The following is a 20,481-nucleotide window of genomic DNA, read 5'->3' as shown; positions in this document are numbered from 1 at the left end:
CTTACGTACGTGTGTGTGATTTTGTGTGAGACAGAAAAAATACTAACAAACAATCGAAAAAAAACGCACACACGCACACATCAATTGCATCCAAAGGAAAAAAAACCCCAAAAAAGAATTGAAAAAAAAACCCAAAAAGAAAATGTGTTTGTGGTGTTTCAGTGTATTTGTGAGCGTTGCTCACTGCAAATCACCAGTAACCAACAGCTAAACGATACTTAAATGGTAACGATTGATTCTGCGTCTTTTAGTGGCGTTTTTTTTTTGCTACCCAACTGTCGCCATTTTAATCTTGCGCTGTGTGGTTTACTGCGGCCGTTGTCTGTCCGTGTGTGTGTGTGTGCTACTGCAGTACTATGCCACCAGGCGCTTGATTTCATTGACAGTGACGGACGCACACCATCTAAATGTTACGCTAAATGTATACGCTCACACACACACAGTCAACACTTAATAGTATCCTTCTGTCACGCGGGACATATTGGTTGGTGTGATAGTCTGGAAGGATTAACATTCAATTTTTTTTTCTAGAGCAGACCAAGATGTATGTGTATGTGTGTGAGTGTGTGTGTGTCTGGCTAAACGCTCCTCATTCGGCAGAAGCAAATCGTTTGTATTGTGTACTCTCATGACACTAAATACTTCTATCAAACACAAACACTCTCCTATATGTATATGTATATATGTATATATCTATATATATATATGTATGTGTATATATATCTCTGCATTTTTTTTCTACTGATTTTGTTCATTGAACCAAAACTCAGGTGTACTGTTCACTTTAAACTTCATGCTAAACCCGCTTCCTTCCTGCAGAAGATGGGTTTTTCTGTGTGTGTATGTGTGTATGTGTGTGTGTGTGTGTACATGAGATTGATGATTCTCTTCCTTTCCTAGCACTTTAGTGCACTAGCGTGTTTTTGTGTATGTGTGTGCACATCATTTGTGTTTGACGCCATTTTGTTTTACATCCTCCATCAAATACTACTACAATTGCGCGCGCGCGCGCTCCTAGATGACACCTGTTTACATCCTAGGCAGCTTAACATATTGCTGTCAAATTGATCGCATGCGGTACCGCCAGCTGATAATATCATCTTCATTTTCTATTCCCTAAACACCCACAACACATGCAATCGTTACCAACGCACGCACACACACACACACACACACACACACACACACGAACACACTTTGCGCACCATTACCAACCCCTGTTTCTCCCTGTTTCAATCCATCAACGTTCAGTCCTTTAGAAGGAGTGTGTTCTTGTCTTCTTTCCAGCAGAAGATCCTTGTGCTCCACATGTATGTATATATAGGCGCGCGCGCGTGTGTGTGTGTGTGTGTGTGTGTGTGTGTGTGTGTGTGTGTGCATGTGTGTATGCAATGTTCTCCTCAACAACCGCTCTCGGTGACGACGGAGTACTTGTGTTCCAAATCGGTTTCAACAAAGTTTAAACATAATGCAAAATTTAAATAACTAAACACCAACAATAACCAAAACAGGCGCACACGTGCGTGTACGCATTTTGTTTGTTCCGCTTTCTCCCACTATAAAATCTCTTTGCTCAACAATTAACCGGATAATAAACGCTTGTGTGTATGCGCGTGTTGTTGTTGATAGGATCAACATTTTTTCGCGTGAAAGAAAGGGAGACGGGCAGCAGCCTGTTGTTGGGCCGGCATATCAAACTCTGTATAATGGCGGCTATTAGTCCTTTCGCTTGACCGTTTGCCCGTGCCGCTCACTGTGGTTCCTCCTGTTCCGGATTAGTGTTACCGTCTTGCTCGAAATCGTCCTCTTCCTCGTCATTCTCGGCTAGTGTCATCTGAAAATGTGGTAAAAAATAAAGTAGAAATAGAATTTGCGGACACATCAAGCATGAGCTTGGTACGATATTGGGGAGATTTGAGGTACGAGTAGTGGAACGTCTGATATAAGTAAACTGAGTAATTGATAATTAATTCCAATATTTTCCAATGCACGTAATTTTTGGGAAGGTATCTTCAAGGTAACAGGGCACAATTTCAGGGCCAAGACCTGTGGAGTTTAAAGAGTAATGAATGTGTTGTAAGCTGGTTAGAACTAGCTAGTATCCTGGTCATGGCACCACTCATACGGGTAAGATGTAGTACAAGTCCAAGACTATCTGTCCAATTTATATTGTTCTTCTTCTAGGCATAAGAACTTGCTAGGTCATACCGGCCATCTAATGGTTTTCTATAGGCCTTTTATACCACCACGAGGATACTCGGTCCTCAATACGGGGGAACGGTTCGAATGTGATTTGAACTTCGCTCCTGCTGTCGCACTTTCAACCTCCGGTGGTCTATTCTTTGACAATTCTTTGACAACCTGGTATCTAGCAGATTGAAAAAATGGGCATAGAATTGATGTGTATCCTGCTCATGGCACCTACCTGAAATCGTAATCTTGCGGCCAGCGCTTGCGGATCGATGGGCATCGGTTCCTGCTGTTGTGGTTCGATTCGCTTGCCACCGTCCCCCATTTCCTGCCCACCGGATGAACCCGCCTGAGAGCTTCCGGACTGCTGCTGCTGCTGATGTTGCCGTTTCGCTTCCTCCTCCGCCTCCTCCTCCTCCTCGTCTTTCTCCTGCGAGGGCGGTGATGGTGGTGGTATCAACGCCTGATAGTACGCCCGGTTCTCCTCCAACCGGTCCAGTATATCCTGCGCATCGGGCCGCACCAGTTCCGCCCACGCTTCCCACAGCGGATGCACGATGTAGTCGATAAAGCCGACCTGCGAACTTTCGACCGTAGCCGAGCGTCTGTCGCACATCGGTGACACATCCATACCGGCGGCCCGTTCACGGTCGCCCTGCCGGAAGAACTCCTCCATCAGCCGGCGCACCCAGCGCCGGTAGAGCGGCAGCGGTTTGGTGGGATTGCTCAGATCGGCACAGTGGACCAGATTCTGCAGCACCTGAATTCGGTCGGTGTAGCTGTCGAGCAGGCGGAGCAGTACGCCGCTACCGCTGCTGCGCGATTCCGACGGGTTCTGGTTGCCGGAAATTGCTACCTTCTTCGTTTCGACCATCGTTTTCAGATCGGCCAGCAGGGTCATGTGTTTGGACATGTCGGTCGACAGTACCATGTCTATCACCATCTTCCGGAAGGTAGCGCGTTGCTTTCTGTAAATTGAGGAAGGGATGGAGTGTGAATGGGTTGGCGATGGGAAGCGTCGCAGATGCTACTCACTTGGGCAGATTGCGCAGTATGTTACAGTCATCGTTTTGCATAAGTTTGAAGGCCACCGCCAAATGATGATTCTCCAATACTGATTCGTCGTTATACATAAGCGCCAACTCAGAGCCTGCAAAGTACGTAAAGTGAGCATTTTTTTATTCTTGGATAATCAGATGTCGGTTACACTTACTAGAGTTAATAAGAAATTGATTCGTCAGACCCGGATGGTCGACGTCATGGATGCAGGCGGCGACCAGTGCCGCACACACCTCGAGCGGTGTAAAAACACCGTCCAGTGCCGGACTGTGCAGTAGTGCGTGCGTACTCTGGGTCACGTCGGCCGCATGCAGCGAATTGTGGAACGGATTGTCCGCGACGTAATGATCCTCGACCGTGCTAACGAATGCCAGCAGTACCGTCGGTGGTATGGTAAGCGTCCGTGGGATGTTACGATCCTGGTTTTGATACAGAGCAAGCGAAAGAAATATCGACAGACAGTTAGATTAAATGCTCCAGAACTCGCCGTAGATCATCAACCATACCTGGAACACGGTGTACGCAACCGCTGTCAGTGGTCGACTACCGCTGAGCGTTCCGATGCGGAAGATGTCCACACCCCACTGGTCGACCTGACCTAGCAGAGCGCCAAGTTCGGCCTCGTCGGCAGCCGTTGCCGTCGGCACACCGTACGGTGGTAGCCGTTCGGCCAGACTGTTACCGGCACCGGCACCGGCCGCACCGGAGAACGAGTTCGTGTGCTGCAACGGGCGCTTGAATCCACTGATCTCCGACATCCGGCCGGCGGCACCCGTCTGTCGACCGATCAAGGCACTACCTACTACCGGAGCGGATGGTACGTCCGGTTCTTGCTGTTTATCTACAATAAAAAATGGAAGAATCCTTGTAAATAATCCTTTGTACTAGTGGGTCCTCAGCTTGGGGTGAGGCAGACACACACACACATACCCAAGAACGTTGTGCAGATGTATTCGCTGATCTGATTGCCAGATTTGCTAGATTCACTCAAATGGGACAATTCCTTGTTCAGTAGCCGCTTAAACTGTTGAAGAAACGCACAAGTGAGGTTAGGGTGAAGCAAAACAATCGAATGGTACCCTACTCACCTTTAATGATGCCATGTCTGACACGCTGCGATGTGTTTGAACTGTTTCCAGCTGCTCCAGGCACCATTCAAGCTCATCAATCGTTTCCGTGGTAAGTTGTCGCAGGTCACCCTCCTTGTCCGGTTGACTGTCATCACCTTGACCACTGAGTAAATGAGGGAATCGCTTTTTTAGTACATCAAACTCCTCCATTCTCGCCTGCTCTCGCTGCTCCAGAACGTGTAACTTCCTTACCTTCCCGGATCGGTTTCAGCACTTTCCGCACCGGCAGAAGATCTCCGTGTAGCCAGCTCACTCTCCGCTACCGATGCCGGTATCGCTGACGACAGGGCGTACAGATTGGCGCGCACCGTGCGCAAACTAGCTAAAATCTGCGCAAACGGTGTCACGATCAGATCATCATGATGTCCTCCCGAGCCACCACCGCTCGAACCGCTCATAACCCTGCAGACAAAATGGTTGAAGAGTTTAGGCACACACACCGTACTCTGCACAAGACCTTCGGTCTTGGAGCTCACTTAGACACTTACGTCGTTCGCTCGGACGTAGACGATGTGACCACGGTTGAGGCGGCACCAACGACGGTCGTCGCACTGCTGGACGGTGACGACGCAATCGACGACAGTACGGTCGGTTCCTCCAGCGTGGTGCTTTCCTTCCAGTGGAACGCTCCATCCCGGCCGCCGGTATTGGAGGTGAGCGTGCCACCACTGCCGGTGCCGCTCGTCACGTTCGAGTTGGAGGTGCCGGTACCACTGTTGGCGTTGCATCGTGCTGCCAGCAGCGAAACGGACGACACCTTCGGCGATATCTCAAAGTCCGAATCGGACCGGTACAGGAACGATTCGCGACGCTGCGGCAGGGCGGCGGACAGCAGCGTTCCCGGTCCACCGCCACCATCACCGGACGGTAGCAGTAGCGGCGAGCGACGGCTTGTGTATCCTCCGACGACGCTCATTACACCGCTCGGCGGTCCACTGCCGGACCCTTCCGCATTGTCCATGAAGCTACGGAAAGAGATGGATGCAATTAGTGGGCAAACGAAAATGGCGTCACCGTGGTCGTTGATAAAGATTAGCGAACATCAGCCGCTGCGCGTGTATGTTGTCGATGCACCTGCTTCGCATCGATCATCTAGATCGCATCGCCGAACATCTGTTGCGAGGTTATCTGCTCCAACACCCAACAACTCGTTTGATAGGTGATTCAATTTTTTGTTGCGGCTTAATTGTGCCTCCGAAACGACCGACAAGTCATCACAAACGTGATGTCCATTGGGAAGCAGGTTGTAGAATCGAAGTGCTCAGTACAGTTTGGGACCAGCGCCAAAGCACGTCATCCACAAAGTGGCGATGACAGCTGGGTTTTTTTTGGGGCAGTTTTGTGTAACAACACTTAAACGCCTAAGCATTCCCAGCCTGTACTCTGTAGTCACTCGACAGGAACGCTTCTACTCGTCCACCATGAAAACCCGGTGGTAAAAGTGAGGAATGACGAGAAATTGTGTGATGACACAACAGCGCTACCCTGTGCAGGATAGGCAAGGGGGGGAGGGGAGGGAGGGGGTATGCAGCGTAGAGAGCAGCAGCAGCAGCATCAATCAAGACCGACCCAGGCAGTGAAGGAAGGGCGCAAAAAAAAAACGAAGAACAGCCCCACACAATGAAACAATCTGGCTGATTTCCCGAAGCTTTCCCCAACCAACCAAAGTTCCCATGTTGCCAGCCACCAGCCAACAAATACCCGCATGTACATACGTCTACGAGCTTAATGAATTGAATCAATTACGCGCGCCGTAACGTTGTACGATATACGGGCTGCCTACTGCTTGCCTCGCATACACTACCATTTCGCTGGCAGCAGCTGCTCAAGTTAAGAATCAATGTCCATTTTTGTATTGCCTAAGCGGGTATGTGTGTCTGTGTGTATGTGTTTTTTTTTTGGTACATGTGTAAGCGCGTGCCTCAAATTGTGGCAATCAATAAAACTTTCGTCCAAAAAATACTGTGTTTTTTTGGGGAGTTTCGAATTGGGGAAAAACACAAGATTCTCACAGCTTGCAGCGCTGCTGATGGAAGTTGGCGACGCCTCCCGGAACTCCCAGCAGTGTGATCGCCGGGTTCGGCCGCATCATTGACGTTGTCATCATCACGTTTCGCGACGACTTGCTGGCCGCATTGAATGGAGCGGTCGGCCACTGGTGCTGCAGCGGCTGATAGGGTTGGCCGACATTGGAGGTGATGCTAGCGCCACGCGCATTAGTTGAGGCGGACGACATTGAGGTGGATGAGTGCGATGTGGTGGAGGACGTGAAGATGACCTGCTGCTGACGGTTCTGATGTATGCGGACGGTCCGGTACTCGTACGTGGACGCGTCCTTTGATCGCAGGGCACGCTGCTGGTACGGGGCTGGCGGCACATCCGGTGTGTCTGGTTCCATGGTTAGAATTTTGGAACTCCAGCACACATCCGTCCGGACAGCTGTTTCGCAACAAGATACACAAAACACACACACACACGGACACACGGACACACTCTTGAAAAGGTACACTAGGCCCACTCTTCCGCAGCGCAGTAGAGCAGCAGTACCGCCTGGCGGCTTCTGCACACGTTTTCTGCTCGCGGACCTCACGAAACCAACTCGAAACTCCCGACCAGCGGTAGGACCCAGAGCTCACGGGATCACACGAACCGTGATTGCACACTTCCAATGAACCGCAATGAGCAACAACACACACAAAAAAAAAACCAAAATCCCGCGCGCATGTCCGCTTGTGTGTGTGTGTGTGTGTATGTATGCTCCCTTAAAGAATGCTTCACTGCCCCTGCCCCCATCTAACTAAATCCAACATTGCAGGGGTATGTGTGCGCCATATAAATACTGTGGCGTCGTAGTTGTCCATCATCGTGGTAGGGCCCTTTTGCAGCTCACTACTCAGCGATCGGTACTGATCACACCAAACATCTGATACTCTCTTGCCCTCTCTCTCTCTCTCGTTCTCTCTGTTCTAGTGTGATTGTATGTGTTCGGAGTGCGATCGTGGCAGCATCCGTGGTCAACTATATTTAGAAAAATTCGGCCACCATCTCACTCCCAGTAGTCTTCCCGACATTTTTTTTTTTTGGCGAGGTGGTCCTCCCGTCCCGGACGTGTGTTTTGCGGGTGCGCTAGTCATGGCTAGCACGCGCCAATGTTTTGCCCCCTTTCCCCATCCTGCACAACCCTTTCGCATCCCTCACCCCCCAAAAAAAAACCCTGTGTGCGTCTTCTACGGGGAGTACACATTCCAACGTCTCCTCCAATCTTTGCGCGATCCATTCTTTGACAAGGGTGTTGTCGCTGTCATACCCTGTGGGACGATCTTGTACACTGCCAGTGTTACTACCTTGCAAAACATAGCACCCGCAAACCTCCCCCCCCCCCCCCTCCCGGCATTCCCTGCCCTGGCCGGCGCCTGTACCAAACCAACCGACGCCGTGCTCTTCGAACTTGGAAGGCAATTTCCCTCGGCGGCGACCCATACGAAGCAGGGAGGCGTGGAGTCATCGGATATTATTAGGACCATTAAGAAAACACAACACAACACCGCTTATGGAGCGCCTGCTGATGACGCGGTCGCCGAGCAAAACTGTTCTTCGCTCCCACATGCGGATGCTATTTGAGGATGCTGTTTGATGATGGTGACGATTAGAATTGATTGAAGATCGATTACACCGCCATGTATCGCTCGCTGGGGTCTGTCGCTGGGATTACGGATGGAAGGGTATATGGGTTGCTTTTGTGGACGTTGGACTCCCTTGCAACGGCATTGAATGCATCTGAATTATACACTCACACATACAATCACACATACCAATGGGGTAGAGCTGTGGATCCTCTGCGTTTGTTGCCACTGCCACCGGTACCTCCACCCGTACCACCGCCACTACTGCTGAAGAAGTACTTGTTGCGAAACATGGCTACCAGCAAATAGCACGCACGAATCGTCCAGCGCAAAACTCAGGCCTTTCTTAACCTGGCTTCCACACACACACACACCTCGCACCACACTCTCTGCTACTATTTTTGGCTATTCGCCTGCATGCGACACAGGATATCTGTCACACACTGCACAGCAACACACCGTTACCGTTCGCGGACAATTTCTCCGGCACTCTGTCACGCTGGGTTTGATTTTGGACCGTTGGTAGCGATTTGGGTGCGCGGACGGCGATTTGATCGTGTGTGGGTGATGTGCTGGTTGTTGGCATACCCAGGGCCAGGATCTCTGGAACGTTGAGTCTATTTTCACTAGGAAAAGAGCGCGCGCGCGCCCACACACACACACACACGCACGAACAGTTCTAGAGCACAGGTAGACTGTACTGCACCGATGTCTCACACATGGTGTTATTTTTCTTGAAACCGAACCTTGGTACGGTAAGATCTGTTTAGAACAACACTACTTCAGAAAATGTTGGAATGCTGCCGCCACTAAAAACCACCGTCCAAGGTCTCCAGCATGGTTAGCAGCCAATAATAACAAAATCTTTCCTTTCCTCCCCCCCCCCTTCAAAAAACCAAAAAACGAATATCGCAACTGCGACGTTTTCAAACAAACAGTGTCCACCGGCGCGGGGTTCCCGGAGTGCTCTCGGGCCTCACGACGTCTCACGACTACCGAAGGGACGGACCTGCGGATCCCTTGCGAACCGGTACGATCGGGAACCCCGGGGCCATCGTGCGCATCGTGCGGGGAAGGAGGCGCCGGCGGACGGCGAACAGCGGCCCTAAATCATGTAGAACAAATACGCAATCATTGGCGAAACGCTGATTCGAGCCGCCTCACACGCACACCGGCCGATCCGGCCGGCCCATTTCGTAAGTGTTCAATTGAAGTGAAGCGAGAAAAAAAAAGAAGCCAAGCAAAAACCCCTCACTCGCGCGCCATTTTTCGATGGCGCATCGGTTGTCGAGGGTGCATCGCCGAAACGCCGAATGCAGGAAAAATGGGACCAACCCAACCGCACACAGACACGACAGCGTACGAAAACAAAAGATCGCGAAACCAATCAATAGACTTCTCTGCCGGCTTCCCGGGGCCACCCCTTTCCATCCTAAAATCCCGGACCGCAAAACGCTCAATGGTGCGGGGGGGGCCTCTGCCAGGTTGTAATCAGCGTCGATTCTAGGCTGGAACATGCGCGCTCAGCGCGCTGGATGCTGCTCTAATGATGATCATAGTATACGCGGTAGATGCGCTACACCCCTTCCCCCTGCTGTTGCGCTACATTTGCAATGAAAACACTCCGGAGTCTCCGGAACAGTTCCCACGCGACGTCACGCGCCACGTCCCACCGTTGCTTTGAATGAACCGAAGCGGCTGTTTCGGTACTTGGTGGGATTTTGTGTGGGACGCTAAGTTCTAACTGTCGAGTGATGTTCGGTTTACTTTGCGCCGTCCAATGCTGATCTGGACGAGTTATTGGGTGTCTGTCATGCATCTCAATCCGCTGAGAATTCTGCATCTGTATGGATGCAGAACTCCGGAAGTAATCGATCAAACCACGATCTGGATGGAATTCCAGCGTAGCGTAGGCTTCAGAAGCTCTCTAGTAGGCTCTAGTAGGCGAAATGGGCATTGGTTGTGGCATGATCGTTAAGCTAACGACAGGGAGAACACACTAAGTTGCAGTATCCGCTAATAATACGCTGCGACGAGCCTTTAATGACAGTTGCAATTTGTTGTGACAATGTCTCGAACCATCAACTTCCGCTCGCCTGTTTGTCACCTGCGCAGGCTAGTGCACGGTTAGCGAATCGCATCCGAGCACAACTTAAGGTAGCACCCAATAATCGATATACGTGTCTAAGGCTCCTTTGTGTTTGTTTACTACCTTCGATCGTTGTTGCATCGAGCGTAACCTGCCAATTAAATGCCAGCGGCGCAAATGAATGCCATTCTACAGCCGCTCGCACTACACTGCACACAAACCGAGGGAAGCAGCTCATTAACTATCTGGGAGGAGGGGAAATCCCTGGCAATGGGAAGGAAGGGCGGACCAGAGCACCAGTGGGGAGTCCAGAGTGCGGTGCCGCGATCAACTCATCCCATTACATCCGAGGCGAACGCTCACGCGAATCCGATTACATGAAACCGCACCAAGTGCTCACGAGCACTCGAATTAACTTGGATGCCGTTCCCCCGCGCCATGGGACAGGCAGCCAGAGCGCTTGGTGGCGGGAAGGGATGGTGTAATCGACTTTATTCGGCGATTCGGCATTATAAACAACTGGTGGGTTGGTTTGTTGGGTTGGGCGGGTCGGCGAATCTCGCACAAAAACAAATCGAAGATCCGGCCCTACGCGCACATACACACACACACGCATACACAGAGAGACATTAAATATAGCCAAGTGTAGCTATTGAGATACATCCACGTTAGAGAAATTGTTGTTACTTTCATTTCTGTTTGTTTTGGGGAGACTTTCGAGGATCTACACCCAGCGGGAGAAAGAGCTCAGTCAAGATCTTTGGATGATACTAGACAGACTCAGTCAGCGTTGCTAAAGTTCGGTGCGCAAAAACAACAGAAGCTACGGATCTACCGTACAGTGCTAGAGATTGTGGACATCTTGAACATCTGGCTGTCGCTACTTACCGCACGTTCGCTAGCGTATGGCGCCGGTTACGATGATATTTGGGATGGGGCGGTGGGAGTTGCTGCTTGCCGGCCGTACTGGCGCTGCCAGCCTGCTGGTACTTGCCCGTACCGGTTACCGTCGGTATGAGTGGAACGGCGAGGACCCGCCGCGCCGAATCGTCCTCATCCGCACTGTAGCCATCTTCGTTTGTCTCGCGGTCGTCCTCCTCCTCCTCGTCATCCGGCGGTGCCAATCGATCGTCGAGCGGCACCTTACCGAGCTCAATATCTGGCTCCTCCTCCTCGTCCTCGTCCTCCTCCATCATGGAGCCGCTGGTGTCGGCTTCGTCGTCCACCGCACCTCCGCCCTCTTTCCGGACGCTCGCATCCGAGCTACCGTTGCGCTTCCGTTCCTCGCGTATATGCGGCAGTGACTGTGGATGCTGTTGGGCGGACGTGCCCCGATGTCTACCGGTTGCCCGCTGATGGCCGCTCGGTACTGCTCTGCCAACCGTACCGCCACCCATCATGCCGAGCCCGATCGGGTGCGTGTGTGGTGGCTGGGGCGGCTGGTCCGGCCCGATCCGTCCCTTAACTGGGTCGTCCTGCTCCATCTCGTCCGTGTCCGCTTCCTCGTCGTCTTCCTCCTGTTTGGCGAGCGACGCCTGCAATACACCGCGCGCACTACTGTTTCGTGGCCGTCCATTGCCGGTTAGGTGGGTGGTGCTGGTTAGGCCACCGGTTGCTTGCTTCCCGTCGCCCGACACAACCGTTGCCATCGCCACCGGGCCCGTGCAGCTGGTGGTTCCGGCGCCGGCGTCGCCGATACCGGCGGCGCTCACCGCAGGCCCGCCCGCCGCGCTACCGTCCGTCGAGTCGGTCGCTTCACCACCCGCCGGCCCCCGTCCGCCTCTTCGTCCTCTTTCTCCTCGGTTGCCGCCGTCGTTCCGGTCTCGGCCTCGGCCGATCCCGGCCCGCTTGTCCCTGCCGTGCGCACCGGTTCGGCCCTGTGTATCAGCGTCCTTCACCGTATCGCTACACGAGGCTCGCCCGCTGCCACCGCTACTACCACCACTACTGCTACTCCGCGCACTGTCTCCCCTTCCTCCTCCTCTTCCTCCGTCGACTCCACTTCCACCTCCGCCTCCGTCGCCGCGGCACGGCAAACAGCAGCGGAACAGTCTGGCTGTCGCTTTCCGGCTGGGACTTTTACGCAGATGGCACACAGACAACCGGCCACCGGCGTTCGCTTGCGGGGCGGCGGTGGCGTCGGTGGTGGCGGTAGCGGAGGTGGCAGCGGTGCCCGTACTGTTACGCCCCAGCAACAGACGCTGCGACTCGTCGTCCTGCCCTACCTCGTCCTTCAGCCCTTCACTCTCTTCCTCCTCCTCGTCCGCGTCGCCGCCGTCGTCGGCGTCGTCTCCGTCCTCCTCTGCTTGCTTTTCTGCACCGTCCAACTTTTTGCGTCTTTTCACACAGAAAATCGCGACCGAAGTACGCAGCAAGGGTGCGCTGGATGTTGGCTTTAGCGGGCCACGGCGAGTGACACTGAAGAGGCAGCACCGGTTAAGTTACAGCACCCGCACCGAGCCACGCACACTAAACCACACGCGTCCACACGAAAGCCACAGGCAGGTTTACGCTTCTGCTCCATCCAGGAGACAGCTTACTGGGTCGCTAGGCGAGGGGCGAGCGTTGTAGCGTAATGCGGGCTGTGGAGAAGAAGGGAGTAAGAAGAACATGATTAGCGCGCAGTTGCTGTGCACTTCGAATGTAGGAATAATAGTACACTGTCATTAGGTCTATCAGGTCTGTCGTGTGTGTCTTCTATCCCGGTGGTGGTTCGGTAGCCGAAACGATAATGGCGCTGGTCCTCACAAGGCAGGACCAGGCAGGAATCGAATGGCATTCACGGAATTGAGGACTATGGCTTTTCAACTACGTGGTATCGATTCATCGTCTCTCACTCTCTCTCTCTCTCTCTCTCTCTCTCTTCTTGGCTGAAAGACCTACTAGGTCACGTCGGCCATCGAATGACTTACAAGGCTTCCCGACACCACGCAGTTGGACAGTTACAGTTCTTACTACAGGCTAACGATCCAGATAGAATTTGAACCCGAGTCCTGCCGTGTACCGAATTTCGATTGGCCATTTTATATGACCAGCGTGACCTAGCAGGTCGTTAAACCAAGAAGAAGGAAAGCATTTCTTCCATATTAGAATTTATAATGGCTACTCATTTGGAGTCCTTCAAGTAATCTGTCTCATAGAAGACTAGGCCACCGGCGTAGAGGGCAGTCCGGTGGTGTCAGTTAGTCAGTTCTCACTTCGGGGAATCCGGTCCGGATGGGATTTGAAACACGATTCTGCCGTGTGAAGATCCAGGACTCACCATCCAACTACGTAGTATCAACAAGTCTAGTAAGTCTTTCTTATGGCCTACTAGACAAGGGAGTGGGCCTGATGGGATCTGAACTTCGCGGTCCTGCTGTTCTGGAGAGCGACACCTTTATAGTCTCTAACACCGGACCGCCCAAAACAACTTTGGTTGAAAAAAGACCAAACACACAATCACACCGATAAAGCTTCCATCGACCTGGAGATCCTAGTGAGAAAAAGGATAAAACTCCAGGCGAAACGTTGTCTACAAACTCTATAAAAAGTACAACAAGCTTTCTTGATTGAGTTATTCTAAAGGGTTGTGGTTAACATTCGCTTCCCCAGCAAGTAGTCCCCCCGGGGCTACGAGGCCACACCGCAAAACAAGTTACAAGCAATAATCTGTTTGTGATTAAATCACGACAAGGACACAAACACAATTTCCAAGTGCTCGAAAGTACTCACACGAAACAAAACAACAAAAAATCAGAACCCACGAGAAGCTGCGAGGAGAGTGGATCTGTGATATAAACCTAACCATCTCCTTACGCTGACAGCAAGGGTGCTTACGTAACTTCTAGCCAGAAACGGCACACCGGGAGGACACGGTGAATAGAACACGGAACGGGTCCTCCCTCCCACCACACACACACAAACACACACACATACATTTTGAATACTTTGCTATTCTTTCCTGGCCCCGTTTTTTTTTTTCGGGGTTTGTTTCGCTGCCGCCTTTTTATAGCCTTAAACAGGACACTTACAAGCAGCAAACGATACTCTCGAGCGCACTGCATTCTCTCTCGTTCTCTCTCTCACTCTCTCGCGCTCTTCCTCTGCATCTTGATAGCATTAAGTGATGCTTTCGGTTTCGTTCTTCGCATAATGAAGCTGTAGTATGCACTATAGCTGAGGTATATAAGCGCCGCTTGCTCAGAACAGCTCAACAGTAGCATTTCCCCGGGTACGGTGTGTCCCCTTCTTTTTCTGCTTCTTCTTCGCTGCCTGCCCATGATATATACGAGTAACAACGCCAATCTGTTGCGTTGATTGTAGCGAGCTTAGACGTACTGAGCCGCTACTAGCATGGCAGACTTAGAGATGGGTAAACACGAATGCATACACTCACTACAAGAGACGGATTTATAAGTGTGCATCAATTAATGGTCGCTTTTGCCTGCCACTGCACTAGTTTTGGCACTTCCCGTGCGCCTCTCGCCTTAATACTCCCTCTGTCTTTCTCTCTCTCTCGCTCGCTCCGGTTCTTGCAAACAGACGCGAACGTACTGTTTACATTCATGTGTGAACGGTGTTATTCTACTGGGGCAATGCTGCTTGAGACAAGCTTGAGTGTCCGTGACAGATGCTGATACTATCAGAGGTTTGCGCTTACGTAATGGGATGCCCAGGCACGGACGGAGAACACTTTACCGACACACACACACACACGAACACCGGTACGGTAAGGTAAGTACTTGCCTAACAGACTAACGGGAGCCGTAATGCAGCGTCACCACTTATTGACACTCTTAATCAGCACCGAAGCATCCGTCAGGGTGCCACACTAGGCCAGCCGCAGACTGGAGGGGTGAAATAACAACGCACCGAAACAAGACAATCTCAGGCCTTGTTGATGTGTGTTATTAAGGGGATTTTTTTTTCGGGTGGTCATTAGCATCCTTACAGTACGCTCCATCGGTAACGATTTGGGGGTCAAACCTGTAGCTACCTTGTACACCGCAAAAGAGAACATGAGCATATGAAGGTGTTAGTAGTGGACAGCTAGTGGCCCCCGACAGGTAAATGTGCTCCCCTGTTTGTGCTCTTTGTTTTGCTTCTTCTTACTTTTTCTTCTTCATTGAGTGCTTCAAAGCAGAAGGAACGTCACTGTTTTTAATCCTGTGCGACCATGCCCCAACAACAACAACGCTTTGATCTATCTGCCTATCTGTGATATACATGTGTGTGTGTGTGTGTGCGTGTGAATATAGTGTGGGCTTTCAAACATAATCACGATGCGTTGCGTTTGCGCGGAAAAAGCATAACAGCTGTCTCACACGCTCGCCCTTACTCGCTCACTTTGCCTGCCACGCACCTTCTATCGATCTCACTCCCACACAGCAACAACAAACGTGCTGTATGTGTATGTATGTGTGTGTGTGTGCGCGCGCTCTTCTGTATCCTTTTTTTCCATTTCCTCCAAAAATGCTCTCTTTCGCACCGGGGAAAAGCGTCCAAGGTGGATTTTTTTTTACCCTAAAGCACAGCACAAAAGCTAGAGAGAGAGAGAGAGAGATTGTGGTCTCGTTCAATGTCACACACTCTCTTAATGTTGTTAGCCGTTCATTGTAATCGCTGATTATTTCCACGAAAAAGGAAATGTGGACAGTAGACAAGGAGCAAAACGCTTTACGGACACACGCGGCCCGTTTAAGAGAATGCCGATTAGAAATAATTAACCAAAAAAAAAAAATAGAGGGGGAGGGAGGAAGAGAGGGGGTGTAAAAACACACACATACACTCACACGCATTGAGAGATACTAATGGGGATGTAATACAGATGGACAAATAATATTAGTCCCTTTTTTTTGTCCCTTGCTTTTTATCCAAACAACAAAAAAGGATATTCGAAGGACACCTGAATTTGGGAAACTGGGCAAAAACTTGGTGTACACAGTGTGTGTGTGTGTGTGTGTGTGTGTGTGGGTTCCCCATCATCAAACGGTTTCTTAAAATGTGGCTTGCTACCGTACCGTAACCTCAACGCCATTTAACCTTCGTAGAATTTTCAGGTCAAAGGAATCGGTGTTAACCGTCGCGTGGATCAGCTCCGATTACGTCCTTGGGCAGCTTGATTACGCCTGGATCGTTATTTACTGTGACCTGCGTGCGGTACCCCAGTCTGGCCCGTAGGACGCGAAGCGCGTTATATGTAAACGTTTCGATTAGGAGCTGCTGCTGGCTTAGCAGTTGTAGCAGGCCCAGAGGCAGATTACTAGTTTAGAGCAAAAATAGAAAAAAAAGGTATCGCAAAACAGCTACTGACAGTTGAGTTTACCAGGGGAAAAAAAATTTGACACATCTTGACCTACACGCACACCCCCTCTTGGAACGTTCTATCTCCAACCAGGCGTCTCCATCAGTCAAGCAATGGCTTCTTTCACTCTCTCTCTCTCTCTCTCTCTCTCTCTCTCTCTCTCAACGATTACCCTTATTAGAACATTAGATGAAGCTAGTGAGAATCCTGCTGACAAGCGGAATGCTATATGATTGGCGGTGCGTTATCCTAACACGCCCGCGCCCGCTGGTGGCCACCATCTTGCGCTACCTGTGCGGTACCGTACAGCCATCATACCTTTTCCTTCACGATGTAGCAGCACGGCGGGCAGCACACACACGAACCATCAACCGACACCCCATAGCCTAGCCTTTAAAGCTGCGTTGTCCTTCAGCCGGAGGCAATGGTCGTAGGCAGGCAGATTCGAATGGCTTTCCTTTTTACTTTGATTTGTATCTCGTTTCGGTTTGATTGCTTGCGTTTGAGTAAACGGGTCTCTCGTTCTTTCGCTCCTTTTTTTTTTTGTTTGTTCTCACCGACACAAAGACACACACACACACACACACACACGCACGCACTACTTTAGCTGATATAATACGATGGGGGTCCTTGCAGCGGAAAAGCCCTTGGGTCTGTATTACTGAGCTCGGTTACCGGTTGAATGATGCGCTCAGGTAACGTGGACTCTGGAAGATGAGTTGATGCGAAGGCGGCAAGTACACGGTAACGCTTACGCATCAATGCTCTAAACGCACACACACACACACACACACACCCACTGGCACAACACCGCTTTGGTGAGGGCCAAACACACCGAACCTTTAACTCCAGGCGTGAGCTGTAGGGTCCTTATGCGTATTATGACATCCTGGCGTTGTTCCACTTGCAATCGAAGCAGCACTTTCTCAGATAACCACCGACCATCACACACTCACTAACCGTGCCATTTGGCGGCGCGTGTGTGCCCTTTCCCACTGCGAAGATGAATTCGGGAGGACCGCCGAAGGGAAAGTTCTTCCAGCAGTGCACAGTGCTTCGCCTGCCGTTACGTTACGTCGACTGTTGCACCGACTCTTTGCTGCCAGCGACTAGTATCGCAATCCCTGTCACACCGTCACACCGCGGTTTGTTGTGTTTCTCTACCAACCCTTGTGGAAGGTGCCCCACACCGTTTGTTGTGTCTTGCTGCCTGCCAGCCTATATCGCTCCACAACCCGATTCGCCCGTTCTGATTGATGGGCAAACACACATACGACACGGTGTGCCTGCTGCACTTCCGATTTCGATTCCGGATGATCGTGTTCGTCGCCGCCGTTTAGCGTCGTACGGAAATGGAGGGGGGATGGAGGGGTGCGGCGGGGTTCACACACATACACGCGCGCGAACCACGGATTCTGATTTTGTGGTGACGGGAGGTTTCTTTTTCGGTCGCTTACACTGTACGGGCACTGTGTGGGCTACTCTGCTCTGCCCGCGAATGGCGTATACCCGTTTTGTTGTACCTCAGCAACCAGCACAAAGTCGAGCTCGAATGGAACGGATGGAAAATTTGTTGCTTCTTCGGCTCGTGGAGAAGAGAACGTGTTTTACGGTTGCGTCTGCGCATCCGGGGGAACCCCAACTCGCCTCCCCCCCCAAAAAAAAAAAACCTCCGGCAGTGCTACTGCTATTGCTCGATTTTCTATGTTTCGTTATATTTTCCTCTCTTTCCACCACTACTCCTACACCCTCTCGCCATCTCCGATCCCGCCCCCGTCCGATTATTCCCTTCAGTTTTGTTTAGAGCTCGTCGAGTTCCCTCTTTCCCAACAAGCGCAAAAAGTGACCAAGGACAGAACGAAACGATAGCTGGAAAATGGGAAAAATAAACACACGCACACACACTAGGAGAGAGAGAGAGGGAGAGAGGGATAGAAGGCAAGCGAGTATGGCAAAATAGAGCAGGATAGAGAATGTAGAGAGACTCTGCCTTGCTAGTACTGCTCCTTGCTTTAAGGTCAGCTACATATGTGGGATGCCATTTTTCCCCCCCACTCACTTTGACGGATGCGAGAGAACGCCGCGTATGTGGGTGTGTGTAGCGCAGCGTGTAGCGGTATGTTGAGGTTAGGTTTTTGCTCGTACACGCTCACTCCTACCACTAGCGGCCTAATCCTGATCGGGCGCAATCTCTCTCGCTCTCGGTGTCTTCACACAAAAACCCCTTGCAAACGTTGTGCGGAGGAAGCTCAGCCACTGGGCCACTGGATTGGCGAGTCCACAGGCGAGCTGGGAAGCGAGGAGTAGGTGTCCCAGACACACACCGAGGACTGCCCCATTTTATAATTGATTGCACCCCGTAGGCAGCCGGTTTAGGAGGGTTCTGGTGGTGGCGGAGCGCCAAACCCCCCCCCCCCCCCGCCACCGATTTGGGTTGAGTGTGAAGCGTGTAATCGTCTCCGGTTTCGGGACGTACACATGCTATCACCGTTATGGAGAGGGTTCTAATTTCGCATCCCGCAATGATGCCCGAAACCTCTCCACTGAGTCGCCTTCCTTGCTTCGGATAGCTTCAACAACTGCTTTTGATGCTTCACCGTCCAGGTTCACAGCTTCGGCGCTTCTTCTACCTCGGGAGATGGGACGCGGGGGCCTGTCCGAGTGTACCGCGACGGTGGGCGTTGTGCAACCGATTACTTTCACTAGACCTGTTTGCTTCGGCCATGCCAGCGGCACGGTGTGGTGCCATCTACTAGGTGCTTCTGGTTAAGGTAAGTGGTTTCAATCTACGGGATTACATTCTCAAACACTATTAAGGTTGGATTAGAAACACCGGAGCGAATGGCTAGTGGTACGTGTTGAACATGCAACTGCCATTCACAGGGATGCTATGGGTAGGGAAAGCATCGTACGTGGCTAACCACAAGAACCAAATAATCACGAAACTCAATTGGCTCCTATTATTGGCCCTTAGAGACTGGGCAGGTCGGACTGGGTGATAGTTTTTAATTATGCCATTATACAGTGGGTGAAGTTGCTATCAACTGCATTCAATGTTGCATCTTGGCAGCGTCTGCAGGTCCCTCCAAGAATCTTACCTATACTTGCCCTGTACAACCTCGGCAGGATCGGGGTTCAAATCGTATCCGGACCGTTTCCCCGTAGGCTTAACTATCCAACTAAGGTAGGTCGTTAAGCCAAGAAGAGGAAACTCGGCAGTCCTTCGCCAACCATTACTGGCTTGACTTAATTATACCTGGCGCAGGAGAAGACGAGCGCCACGATCGCCTCGGTCATCAATCTGGCTTCTTGTCTCGGGTCTTGTTATCTAGTTTTGTCAATTTCATAACTCAATAACTCAATGCAACTTAAGGGTCACGTCACGTCCACATACGTCATGCTCTAGGTCATGTTTGAGATGATCTTCGGTTCTGACGCCTCGTTCATCATCTTCCATCTTTTAATTCTACCTCGGTGTGCAGGTTCCTTGGCGTCCTTTGAATCCAAGCATGGTCATACTCAGAGGCGTACTGCATTGTATCGGTGTCTGGTTGTCTCGTCTTGTCTTGTCGATATGAACTATTTTTAACTCGATTTGAACTTCACGACGAGGACTATTCTGCAAGATGCATGATAAAACAATCGGTCCAGGTGCCTTATTCTTAACTTCTTTGTTCGACGATCTGCTCTAGACCATGCTGTTAAACTGGAGACGGATACTGTAGAAATGTCCATTTCGGAGAGAGCGATAGGCTCGCCTGTCTCCTATTCAAGTTGGCGCTAGAGAGGGCCATCCATGACTCGGAGGTGGAGACTTCCGGGAATCATCTTCTATAAGTCAACCCAGATCATGGCTGACGATATAGACATCATTGTTCTGTGGCTCTCCCAGGTAGCAGAGGCCTACCAAAGGATCGAGTAGGCAGCAGAAAACCTCGGGTTGCAGATTAACGAGACAAAGAGCAAATTGATGGTGGCATTTGGTCGTCCAAAACTTCACCTATCTCGCGTCAAAAGTCAGGCACCGAAAACAGGATGCTGGCGGTCAGCCGGTCACTCTACAGCCTGAGGAAACATCTCTGGTCTGTACCGTATCTTTACAGT

The 20,481-nt window shown here is 51.2% G+C and overlaps 4 protein-coding genes across 8 annotated transcripts in view; 1 reads left to right on the top strand and 3 right to left on the bottom strand.

The window, feature by feature from the left end:
• The window catches only part of LOC126568426 (potassium voltage-gated channel protein Shaker), a 416,918-nt gene that overhangs the window by 295,271 nt on the left and 101,166 nt on the right, over positions 1-20,481 (bottom strand). The gene's annotated exons all lie outside the window — the stretch shown is intronic.
• Positions 1-20,481, top strand: part of LOC126560565 (uncharacterized) — a 104,030-nt gene that overhangs the window by 81,851 nt on the left and 1,698 nt on the right. The gene's annotated exons all lie outside the window — the stretch shown is intronic.
• On the bottom strand, positions 1,745-11,994 carry LOC126567602 (cAMP-specific 3',5'-cyclic phosphodiesterase-like). Of its 3 annotated transcripts, none has more exons than XM_050223821.1 (10): positions 10,980-11,994; positions 4,868-5,344; positions 4,572-4,781; positions 4,338-4,482; positions 4,180-4,273; positions 3,756-4,090; positions 3,404-3,668; positions 3,226-3,340; positions 2,426-3,158; positions 1,745-1,834 (listed from the first exon to the last, which is right to left on the bottom strand). In XM_050223821.1, the coding sequence occupies exons 1-10, from the start codon at positions 11,738-11,740 to the stop codon at positions 1,751-1,753; spliced, it is 3,219 nt and encodes a 1,072-aa protein (XP_050079778.1). In that variant the 5' UTR covers positions 11,741-11,994; the 3' UTR covers positions 1,745-1,750. The 3 variants fall into 3 exon arrangements, with proteins under 3 accessions (XP_050079778.1, XP_050079785.1, XP_050079793.1); XM_050223828.1 differs by lacking the exon at positions 10,980-11,994 and adding an exon at positions 8,192-8,297 and having other exon boundaries at positions 1,751-1,834; XM_050223836.1 differs by lacking the exon at positions 10,980-11,994 and adding an exon at positions 6,392-6,510 and having other exon boundaries at positions 1,751-1,834.
• Positions 11,800-12,615, bottom strand: LOC126563155 (uncharacterized PE-PGRS family protein PE_PGRS20-like). Its single transcript, XM_050219783.1, has 3 exons — positions 12,548-12,615; positions 12,012-12,428; positions 11,800-11,968 (listed from the first exon to the last, which is right to left on the bottom strand). The coding sequence occupies exons 1-3, from the start codon at positions 12,613-12,615 to the stop codon at positions 11,800-11,802; spliced, it is 654 nt and encodes a 217-aa protein (XP_050075740.1).

Source organism: Anopheles maculipalpis, chromosome X (assembly GCF_943734695.1).
Source record: "Anopheles maculipalpis chromosome X, idAnoMacuDA_375_x, whole genome shotgun sequence".
NCBI classification, from domain to species: Eukaryota; Metazoa; Arthropoda; class Insecta; order Diptera; family Culicidae; genus Anopheles; species Anopheles maculipalpis.
This window is presented reverse-complemented; position numbering and strand designations above follow the sequence as displayed.

What these genes read in the sequence shown, in the direction of transcription:
- LOC126567602 (XM_050223821.1), bottom strand. Translation starts at nt 11,740, where the DNA reads ATGGCAACGGTTGTGTCGGGCGACGGGAAGCAAGCAACCGGTGGCCTA. An exon ending in CATACGCTAGCGAACGTGCG is followed by an intron (nt 5,345 to 10,979) that starts GTAAGTAGCGAC and finishes CTCTTTCCGTAG; the next exon opens with CTTCATGGACAATGCGGAAG. An exon ending in ATACTGCGCAATCTGCCCAA is followed by an intron (nt 3,159 to 3,225) that starts GTGAGTAGCATC and finishes CTCAATTTACAG; the next exon opens with AAAGCAACGCGCTACCTTCC.
- LOC126563155 (XM_050219783.1), bottom strand. Translation starts at nt 12,615, where the DNA reads ATGGAGCAGAAGCGTAAACCTGCCTGTGGCTTTCGTGTGGACGCGTGT. An exon ending in GGTTTAGTGTGCGTGGCTCG is followed by an intron (nt 12,429 to 12,547) that starts GTGCGGGTGCTG and finishes CTGTGTGAAAAG; the next exon opens with ACGCAAAAAGTTGGACGGTG. An exon ending in GGTAGTAGCGGTGGCAGCGG is followed by an intron (nt 11,969 to 12,011) that starts GCGAGCCTCGTG and finishes GCTGATACACAG; the next exon opens with GGCCGAACCGGTGCGCACGG.